At 43.9% G+C, this 11,603-nt stretch overlaps 1 protein-coding gene across 1 annotated transcript; it reads right to left on the reverse strand.

Moving 5' to 3' along the window:
* LOC118936650 lies at positions 1-10,475 on the reverse strand. The gene is made up of 21 exons (XM_036975454.1): positions 10,311-10,475; positions 10,156-10,214; positions 9,999-10,079; positions 9,775-9,899; positions 9,040-9,183; positions 8,622-8,740; positions 8,370-8,529; positions 8,128-8,227; positions 7,715-7,935; positions 6,924-7,080; positions 6,509-6,732; positions 6,092-6,212; positions 5,595-5,791; positions 5,381-5,495; positions 4,999-5,168; positions 4,823-4,920; positions 4,540-4,670; positions 4,061-4,250; positions 376-517; positions 194-290; positions 1-120 (listed from the first exon to the last, which is right to left on the reverse strand). The coding sequence occupies exons 1-21, from the start codon at positions 10,331-10,333 to the stop codon at positions 47-49; spliced, it is 2,748 nt and encodes a 915-aa protein (XP_036831349.1). The 5' UTR covers positions 10,334-10,475; the 3' UTR covers positions 1-46.
* Positions 10,476-11,603: the final 1,128 nt, after the last annotated feature.

Below are 11,603 nucleotides of genomic sequence, written 5' to 3' on the forward strand. Positions count from 1 at the left end.
TTAGGATTGTTTTATATAGAACACTTTATTTGACATGTTAGAGACATTACACCCAAAGAATGTATCCAGAAGAAACATATAAATGACGCTCCTCAAAGAGGTCTTTGACATGTCGTTGTCCTGTTGAGAGAGAGAGAAGCTATTAGTTCAGTTATGGTCTGCCAGGGTCTGAAAAGCATAAAACAAGACCAACCTCTTTTCGGGTTGTCCTGATTCACACATTGTCCACTACAGGGGCCGCCAGAGGGACTACTGGCATCACAGATGACCACATCACAATGGACAAAGACCTAGGAATCAAAGATTTGAATGTGTCAGATTTTTTTAAAAGGGAGGATTGCCACTCACACAAAATTAACCAATAAAGATTGTTACCTGGCCACTCGGCTCACCCGCATCCTCGGCGAAGGAAAACATATAGACCTCAAAGCGTTTGACGTGAGGGGGGAAGTGGACCCTGGCGTCAGCTACCACCGGATGGAAGACCACACGGTATGGATCACCGGGGTTCTCACAGCTGCCAGTGTAGAGAGAGGGACTAAGTTAGTGACAAGAAAACGCTGCAAACCCCAACCGCCTTGTAGCGGTGTCATGAATGTCCTGTGAGGATCAGATCAATTTACAGCAGAAGTGGGTTCTTTCTCCCCCTCCAGTATGAACTAAAGGAATGTCTTTGTTAACAGGCTTTTCCCACCAAAAATCGCCATATCTTTAAAAAACATATTTCATATACAATGTAAAGGCTAGAGACTTCCTACCTGTAGAGTGAGCACCTTTCTAGTAAAAACCAATATGACATTCATTTTCTATAGCTAATCTCTGTGATAGAAATATTGTTTCAGTATTCACTTTTGAACGTGTTAGAGAAACTCCCCTAGAAAATGTGCATAGTGAATCATAAGGCTGGGGTTTTTGCAGCTGCAAGGAGGATACGATGTCATGGTTAATAAGTTGACTTTATCAATGTAATAGATTTCTACCGTCTAGAGTTTAAGTCAGGAGACGGTAACTCTTTAAAACCGCTTCCTCGGCACCCCAAATCCTAACATGATTCATTTAGAGTCAGCTAACAATTAAACAGTCCTCAGATAATTCAAGGCCACGTCACGACAGTGGTTTGTTGGTTTTAATTTCTGATCTTTTGGCCCATCAGACCTGGATGAATCTGATTTAGTACATTTTAAAGAACAGAAATTGGGCTGCCTATTTGAAGAAAAAAAAGTGTCAACAATATTACTTTTGGTCTACTGCAATGGCTTGTTAAATGACGGATGTCAAACATGTATATTCAATTACATTGACATGAGGTGAGATGTCCCTCTAAAATGGTTCTTAAAATTCTAAATTATCCAGAATGCTCAGACTACCTGAATATTGATCAACTGACCGTAGTTTAACCAAAGTTGCCGAATAGACAGTCGGTATCATCATCATCATCATCAACAAAGCAAAAATAAGCACTTCATTTTAATTAAGAATTTCATGCAATGCGCCAGAGCAATTCTTCCGCTGTCGGAAAAATTGGTCACAATAAATTCTACACCCATGGCATCGGATTCACACGTGGAGGACTTCTGTGAAGGGCGCAGCTCTACTATACAAAGTAACCTACGCATTGACAGTTTAGGCCTACTTTTTAAATGTGCATCTTTGGGAGGTTAATCATTTACTGTTTAACTGCCAGATATTAGCAAAAAGGGATTTGTGAAATCAGGATGGTCAGGATTTTGCACAACGATATAGTTGCAGCGACAAATCTGAACTGCCCATTTCGTGCACAGCCATGTGAATGTGGTGTCTTCTCCTATGATACACAAAACATTCAGCCTGTTTTGTTAAACTGCTGTGACATTTCTGATTTAATAAACAGCTGCAAAGTTACTCCCGTGTCCACATGGCCAAATTTAGGTTTTTGTGACCACTTCATTAAAAAGGTAAAATTGCGTGGTTTGATAGCATTTTGCAAACCCGATCCCCCAAATGAATGGTTTTGACCAATAAAGTTGCTTCACTACACTGCTTGGTGTAACATGTCTCCAGATACTGAAAAGGCACCCGCAAAATAAAGTGTCATTTGCAGCATGCATAATCATAAGTCCATTACAATGTAGGAAAAATAAGTCATCTTTCAATAGTTACCCAATCTAAATTCTTGAGATAAAAATTAGGCCAGCGGTGTCCATCTGTGGCAAAGTGCTCACCCAAATCAAAAATGTAGTAACATTTTTTTAAATATGAACATTAGCTAGCAAGCTGCTACACTTGACCGTGGTATTTGTTCATGTTTAGCAACTCCCAATTAGCGCATTCCTCTAGGACAGGAAATTCCATTGAAAGCGGCGTCCTGTCAACTGATCCTATTCCGTTTCAAACATCCATGCTGCACAGGCGTGTGAACCATCCTTTATGTTTAGTGCAATAACTGTTTAACACAAGAGGTCACTTGTGCCTGAATTCAACCCAAAACCAACAAGTATTCAGTCAGTGTTAAGAGCAGTTGTATGAAACCAATCGGAAAGGCAAGCTAAGCTTGCCAGCCGCTCTTGACTTCCATTCGACTGACCATCAGTTCGGCTGAACACTGAACTGTAGCAAACCAAAAGGATAACATTGAGTAAAAAGGTGTAGGTAACGCCAACAACCTTTTCACACGCGAGTTCCAAATATCTTCAACAGTCGCCCCAGCAGTGGGAGTTGATTTTATGCGCGTGACGTCACAATGCACTCCCTGCTCCAAAATGTGCACAGTTAACCCGCGCTGACCTCAAACCAAGGCACACTACCTGCTAATTTTCTATAGGCCGTTTCAACTTCTCATTTTCACAAAAGTAGCCCATTTCACTGTTGCAGACCATTTCTATTTGAGAATTTAATGAGCCGGACAAACTTTCCTTCAAAAGAAACTCCAAGCACTTCCCCAGATCAGGTATACAGGCCTTGCACATTTATTGCCTTCCTTACAAATAACTGTGGACATGCGTGCATTCCTTTCAAAGTGCCTTATTTTCTGCGTAACGTGTTGTCGTTTCTACTGTAGCGTACCGTAAGTATTATGTACTTTCTATTCATGCTTTCTGATTCTTGCCTAGATTGTAATGACACATGTGTAAAACACTTTTGAAGGTGGTACTGCATATGAGCTAATGCTAGCGCCATACAATGCAGTCGGTTATCACGTAAGCGTCTGTCAGACTCGACTGACTTATGGTGATCTCAACTGGAGTACCCCCATTGTCTTGAATGCACTGAAGTCGTTAGTTGATTTGAACACGGCATCAGAGTGTAAACTATGGTACCTCAGGGTTGCCAGATCAGACCCCTTTCCAGGGGTATTTAGCTTAAAAAACTGTTGATAAATCCCCCATCTTAGTAATATTTCCTGCATCATCCTCTCCACAATACCTTAGCTCAAGCCATTTTTTAGGGGGGGGGGGGTTATATCTTGCAACTCTGTGTAGCTTTCGAGCTACGGTTGTATTTGGGGAGGTGACAATTGGCTTTTTGATTGGTTAACTGTAAACTACTTGTCATGTGTACGCCGTAACAAGTACAAAGATTTGTCACATGCTGAAGTGGCCAAACTAAGTTAAGATCTCAGGCAACGGGCGCAGTGAACGGCATGCCATATTTTCTAAACTAGATTTACATGGTTCCCTTGTACCGCATCACATTGAAAAACAAGTCAACCTGTTATTTAGACTAGATGATAACGTTAACATTTAAGGTGGAATAAAGTTGTGAAGACCTTTATTTCTCATCAGTACAAAACATTGTTTAGATGCTTTTCAGACAACGCGGTTTAGAGTCGTTTGTTGCAGCATGCGTTCCGTTGGTACGCTGCAGGGACCACAAAAATGTGATCGTACGCACCAGAATTGGGTGGCGATCTGGTGACAGACCGCACACGGCTTTTTAAGCATTGTGACCACTCAGGACCTATGGGTGGGGGCATAGCCACGGTAGCCAAAGTAAATGGCCTGCCAAGCATGATAGGTTGCTAATTACTCAGGAACCACACCTGTGGAATAACACTTGTTTAGGCCCAAAAACAACATGTTACCCATTAATGATGAGATTCCACCGGGGTCGGGAGTCGCGGTCCTCGTTGAGGGTGGCCCAGCAGTGGTCAAGCACCAGCGCTACCTTGGGGTCAGAGGACGTGGTCAGCTCCACCTCAAAGTGCAGAGGCTGTCTCAGGTACCTCACCACTGGATAGTCCTCCTCCTGGTGGAACGTGTTATACGAGGCGTCTGGAACACAGAACAAGACAACCCGGGATCGTGTTCAGTGGGCACCATCTGAACTTGTCCATTAAGAAACGCTCGTTTATCATATCCTGTTGTGCCCCGATGAACACAAGTCATTTATAGCCAACACTACCACCCCAAATCAGCTCCTCACCGTTACTCCATAGCCACACCTGTAGATCTCAGAACGCAAGGCTTACATTTTTTGGGAAGCGTTTTGTAAAAGGAGACCTTCCAAGATTCTTTTAGAGGCTAGGGGTCAAGTTGAAATTCTGAATTTGTGCACGCTTACCCTGAGCGAGTCTCATTCTGACCATTAGTCGACCCGTCCCAGTCTCGACAAAAGGCTCGTGGTCACGCGGCCTGGTCAGGAAGGCCAATGTGCGAGTGGTGTTGGCCACGTAGTAGCAGGAAACCTTTAACCTAAAAAGAGGGATGTAGGCAACTTCAAGCAGTGGAGTGGACACACTGGTAGTAGAGGCACATTTTCCCTGTATACAAAGCATTGAGCAATTGGCGAAGGAAAAAAAAAAAAAAACAATAAAATCCACAATTGGGATGCGTAATACACTTACTGATATTCCTCCTCTGAAGACACCGTGGCATTCAACTTCACCTCAAGTTCATCTGGCAAGGAGATTTCGTTCTCATACAGCATGACATTGTTGATAAACTGTAGTAGAGGGGAATTGCTTATTACAGCCTGCAGAAGCAAACAGTCCGTATCACCTCAGGGTAATCGTCATTTTACCTTCCTGGTGGTGCCACAGGAGTTCACAGTGAAGTGGAAGTAGGCGAAGCGATCGTCGCTGTAGGTGGGACCACAGGCGGGGTCGCTCAGGGTCAGCTGACCGGGGTTCAGACCGGGAGCAGACTCCACCTTCACCGCCAGCGCAGTCATCGTTCCGTTAGAGAAACACTCTTGGAGGTGGGGGAGCAAAAGACAGGTAGCCATCAGACCTGGGTTCTGTATTTGTGACACTTAATTGAGCTTGAACCAATGGAATAGCACCAAAAGTGCAAACCATGCCCATCTGTGGCACTACTATTAGACTCACAGTATTTGCAAGGAACCCAGGTTTGGTAACCATGTCAAACGACTATTTATCGGAAGCAATTGTTTGAGAACCAACCAGTCAGCGTTTTGAGGAAGCTGCAAGCCAGGGAAAAGTATTTGATGGTCATGTTGTTGTAAGGATTCAACAGAGCCACATCCAGTCTGCTCCTGACAGAGGACGAGTGAACCGACTGGGAACCAATGGGAGAGTTCATTAGTCCAATATCGTACGCAAGTATACAGGGTAGCTGCAGCAATTTAGGTTAACATGTTTTGGGAGAGCGTCGTACCTCAAACACTGCGTCCGGCGAAGAGAAGGGCAACGTGATGGTGAAGTCTGCGTCGCCCTCTGTTAAATACTGTTGAGCAAGCTCATGGTTAAGCAGCCGCTTGCCAACCAAGACCACGAAAAAGGGATCTTGGTTCCTGTAGTCCACAGTGATGTGGAAGTTCTCCTGATCACAGTTGCCAGTGACTGAGGGTGGCACTACAAGGACAAACAGGGTTGTGTTCATTAAGCACAAAAAACAGGAAGGTACTACTTGAACTTGTCCAAGAAGAAGCCCTTGTTTTGCGACGGTGGGCCTGAATAAACACGATCCTGGCAAATCAGGAACAGGACAACGGGGTCCAAATACTCTAAAGCTTAACATTTTCTTTGTAGAGAGACCGCATAGGAAAAACCTACAGTATGGCTAGTTGGGCTTCCACTGACAATTTCCTTTCAGGGCAATCATTAACGAGAGGAAACCATTCAACAGTAGTTTGGCGTAGTCCAGAGACATACCAATGTCCAGCAGTACAGCGTCCACAACGGCAGAGTGAGAGAAAGGAGCGTACTCTGGAAAGACGACCAGGCCGTAGATCAGCTGAAGAGTGAAGGTTGTGACACCTTGTTCCGCCCTTCTCTGTAGTGAAGTTAAAAGCATTGGTCAATTGATACAACAATAATGCTAACAGAACCTTACTCAACATCAAGTGACAAGTACATATGGGGACTATTAAAACAAACTATATACTTAAAGTAATGTTGCCCTCATTCCTCTAAATCAAGCACTATTGGCAACTGCCAAAATAATGGAAACACTTGAGTAAATGAGGGATACAAAGTACATTTGTGCCATTATTTCTATTTTGTTGGTGGCCCACTTATTAGGGCATGTACAAATCACTGCGTGTGGCTTTGCATTTAACAGAAACACACCTCCTTGACGACCACCGGGTCTGAGAAGGGCACCTCCATCCTGAAGGTCTTCAAGGTGTTGTCCGGGGATCTCTGCTCCTGAACATTGAAGCCTCTGGCGTTGCACTCTGCAACAGTTAGCACCATGGTGGGAAAGGTGATGTTCAGCAGCTCCACATCAAGGTTGAAGGTCCCCAACTCAAGCACAAACACTGCCTGCTCAGGAACTGTGTCTAAGGGCGTGTCTGTTCATTGGCAAACAAAGGAAAACATTTTGAAATGCGGTACAATGGAAGTTGAAAATGGACATTTGTTATTGGATAAGTCCGGGTATTGCCTCCCCGTTTCAGTACATTTTCTTCTGTTTCGTCGTGCCTAATGAACAACCCAGGCATCCCAAATTACCATAGGCACTGTTTAACTAAACCAGACTCACAGTTGCGAACTTGTGGAGGCCTGGCCATCGGAGGTGTTGTGATAGGGAAGAGGACTTTGTAGCTGGTGTCCTCGTGTGCGACCTCCTCGATCCACAGCAACTCAAGCATGGGCTCAATGGTGTAAGTGACAAAGTACTGGTCATCCTGAATATGGCTCTGTAAGGGAGACGAGTGATGCAGTCAGGCTGTAATACACAATTGGAGTGCAAAAACAGGTCAATGTTCCTTATAAGCCAGAAAGTTAAATACAATCATTCTAGCGCTTGTCTTTTAGCCGCTCGTAATTTAAGACAAAATATCCAAAGGAAAGTATTGTTTACCAGACTTTAGAGAGCTGGTAGGTATACGCTTGTCAACTTGCATTTCCGGCGGTGTGCATTTTCAAAGCAACTGACACGCAAAGTAAACACTTGCACAATATGTAAACAGCAGCCGAGTGTTGCTTGCATTCAGTTGACAGTGGCAAAGCTACCGGCTCCCTAAAAAGTCCGGCAAACAATACTTTAGTGTGGATATTTGGTCTCAAATGTCAAGCGGCTAAAGGACAAACTGCAAAGACAAGCGGTAGAGTATGTTTAAGTGTCATTTTATGCAGCATTCACACAATTTGCAATCCATTGTATATTAGCCTGATTAAGCAGACAATTGCTCAATAAGAAACATTTTACACAAAACAACGGTTCTAGGAGTTTACCCATGAGAGATGGCAAAGGGTTACTGCAAAGCACTGAAGGCTCTACAAATAAGATTTAGAAATTAAACAGGAACATTTTACTCATCCAACGCTGACCTTGAAATAGCCGCCAACAGCCCCCACCGGAATTTCAACAATAATATGAGCCTCCGTGACTAAAACCGAGTAGTTTCTGGCAGCCATTTCCTCAGTGTCCAGCCTCTTAGCGTCAATTCCCATGTACACCTCCAACATAGTGAAGGCATCAGAGGAGAAAAGTGGGTCTATGTGCTTGGGCATGTACCAGGTGATCACTTCTGGAGTAAAGACCACTGCCTCTGCAGTGACACAAGAAGCCAAGTGCACATCATAACAGAACATTTTGCAACTGAAAACAAATGTGCCATTATTTGGAAACAGTTCACCCCAAAACATTTTCCCAACTGAACACTACATAACACAAATGAAAGTCTTGTCTGGAGCCAATTAAGAACTGGGTTTAAAGGATCTTAAATGATTTCACACTCAACCTGGTGTTGGACAAACAGCCGTGGCATCTACTCGAGTAACCAGCCACTTCTGCTCAAAGAAGGTTGAGGTTGAGAGCACCCGCATCGGAACCCCAGCTACCTGTTCAGGGGGCAACCACACCAGGGCCGTGTTCAGTAGGGCAAACCGTATTAACAATATGTTGCAGAGTTCAGGTAGGGCCACGCTTTCCAAATGTTTGCTCTACTGAACATGACCCAGTTCATGGAGGAAGTCAGCTTACATTCTGGAGGTATGTTTCCTCTGCATTATGGGGGCTTCTTAACACCAGCCGTGTGGGAGTGTTGGCTATCGCATAGCCCTTTCTTTGGACCTCATCCACATTCATGACCTTCTTGCTAGGACTAAAGACGACTGCTGTCATTTTGTATCCTGAAGCAAGCCTGTCTCAGGAAATGGAAACATGAATTAAACAAAATTGTCAACAAACGCACATTTTGTTTAGCGCCATCCTGTCATGTTGTAGTGAAATTACAGAAACTGAAATATGGCTACCTCAGCTCCTCTCCGGAAGTTGGCGCTCCTTGCTTTCGGGCCCCCAGTGGGCTGTTCGGGGACGGTTTGGATGTCTGGAAGAGTCCTTCTGACAGACACCTAGAGAAGAAAAGCCATTATTCCCTATGCATTTTCTCCCTCCCAGACAATAGGAAATCAATCTGTCCACTCGCCTCCTTAAATGCATTGAGAATAGGCCAAGATTCCTCACCTCTAAAGTTATCCTATGTGCATTTTGAAGAGGCGAGTGGAATTGAGAGAGAGAGTCAAGACCTCTACGTTGTGTCGCAGAAGAAATGAAACACTGGACAGTTGTAGCTCTAGACAGATCATTTATACAGGCAGTATGACAAGCGCGACTGTAAACATGTCCATTAGGGCATGCTCTGCTCACTTGCCTCCATGTAGTTGCGGTCGCACAGAATCTCTCGGGAGGTCCAGGGGGTGTAGCTACAGGTTTTGCCCACTCTATACACAGGGTCTTCGGTCATGTGGTTTCCTGGCAGCCTGAACTGCATGACCAAGCTGAACATCTTATCATCCTAAAATGAAGGGGGAAGGGAAAAAAAGCCTTTCATTATATAACAAAAAAACAAATAATTCAGGTGACATTCATGCAAGTTATAGACTGTGGCAAAATTGGCTATATGAATGCAGCTGCCACTGTATTGAAGCCACACTACAGAAAGTTGGCTGGCCCTCTGAAAGCCCTCCATAAACTTCTGCTGTACCTTCCGTCATCGTTAACTTAGAGGTAAGATACACCAGACCCAGGGGTGGCCACAGAGTTCAGTAAAACTGCTTCAATGTTTCTGGCACCGTACTTCTAATAACCTCCATGCTCTAAAATTGTATGAATTACCACCTCTACGGCAACTCGGGCTTATTGAGGACCTTTTTACTGAAGAATGTGTTGGTTTTCAATGATTTCATTTTTCCATCTAGTGATGCAAATATTGACTTGTATCTTTGTGTATACAGGGCTCCTCTGTAAAAGAGCCTGGTCTCAGCATGACTCCAGGTCAAAGGCTAAATAAAATGACGTTGCTACATTATGGGTTGCAAATGCAGTGACACTGAAAGGCAAACTGTCCATTTGAAGTTCAAGCAAACACTACTGTTCTTAGGGTTACCATGTTTTGGGAAAAGCAGTTTTGAAGAGAAGCAAAAAACATGGCATTCCCCATGGGGTCAAATTTAAAGCTGAATCCACACTGAGTAGCAAGGCCAGGCGTCAGGTTTATGATGTGTGTGTCATCTGGAAGGGATGGAGATGGTGTGAACACAATAGTTGACGAGCAATATCAAGCCATGAATTATGAAAGGAGAGAAAGAGAATCATAAGAGGCAAACTCACTGAAGACAGTAGCAACCTCTTCAAAAAGAGGAGCGACACTCAAACGAATAACGTTACCAAGGCATTCAGCATGGAGGTCATCTGGAATGGGAAAGGTTAGTTAAAAATATATTGTCAAACGCTTAGTGCTTGAATTTGCAGGGTGCAAAATGCATACTTATAGAAGGTGTCTGTTGTGCTTGTATGCCCACAGCTGCCATCAATAGGCAAAACAACCTGTAAGGGATTTGACAAAATATTATGATTGATTAAGAAGAACACAACTCAAATGTTTGCGTCGCATAAGACTGTTCTAGGCCTGCTACTACTTACCCTGAGCTAAGGAAAAGAACCATTGTAGAACAGAATTGTTTCGATAAAATGCACAGCTACAGAACCTAATATTTGACCCAAGGTGTGCAGCCTACAGCCCAGGGGTATGCAACTTTTACCCTCTGACAAAGGCTTCCCACACTCAGTCACCTGAACCCCAAAGGGCTGCACATTTTCTTTTTATTCCCCTAGCCCTACAAAGCTGATTCAAATAATCAATCAGCTTTGTTAATCTGAGTCAGCTGTGTAGTGTTAGGACAAAAACCTAAATGTACACCAAGTTTGGGAAACGCTGCCCTGCCCTGCAAGGGCCGCGGCTTTTGTGGAGCGATGGTTAACTGTTGTCTGTGTTCAACGGGTCCCTGGTTCGGGACAGAAGTAAAACTGTTACACGGGCACCATTTCATTTGTCATCGATCGCTAGGCCAGGCTTTTTATTTTTCATTACGCAGACATAAGCACAGTTGACACCATCGAGTTTATTTCCTCCAGTTTCGTCCGACGAGCAGATTGTAGTGGTAAAATAAAACTGGATAGATTTTTAATGGAATCCTAAGCATCACTCCAGTCAAAACGATCTCTGCGAACGTTCGATTCCATTCATTTGCTATGGGCTCGCGCTAGTGTTCCAGCTTAGTCAACGTTCTTATTTAGCCGTTTTTCAGCCTTGGGTGAATTTTTCAGCCTTGGGTGAATAAGAACGACGAGAATAATCAAGTCTATAGTTAATCTACTGGCAAGTCTGATGTACAACTACTAACATACCGGTACATAGTGCTGTGTAATGATATGCTATGTGGTTCGTAAGGACATCGTAGCTAACAAATTGTCAGCCAACGTAACGTGTAAGGTAACATATTTAAACAGTCATTGCATTGGTCTTTAGGGCACATCTGGTCTGTGATAGGGGGGAGGGGGATCACACCTAGTGTTAGGGTTGCGTCAATTCGAATCTGGTATCAGAACAAGTTATAACACTGAGTCACTGATTGTACTCTATGTACTTTTATTAGCTAAGCAATAAATGGCAAATGCAACTTTCGTATATACGGGCTCACTGTAATACCACGCAGGGCAGAACAGGGAACTGTCAGGATGTACGTAAACAGCTGTTCTTATACTGTGATAGGCCAACAGACGGGTTGGAACTATGTCTATCACAGTAGAGGCTGAGCGTGGTTTAGACTTGCTCAGCCTATCGCAGGCGCTCAGGCTGGTCCCCGCCTCTTGGAGTTCTCCCTCCGTCGATGTATAGATTCTTACTGTTCTGGTATCACCCCCTAGTTATAACAG

Source organism: Oncorhynchus mykiss, chromosome 4, assembly GCF_013265735.2.
Source record: "Oncorhynchus mykiss isolate Arlee chromosome 4, USDA_OmykA_1.1, whole genome shotgun sequence".
NCBI lineage: Eukaryota > Metazoa > Chordata > Actinopteri > Salmoniformes > Salmonidae > Oncorhynchus > Oncorhynchus mykiss.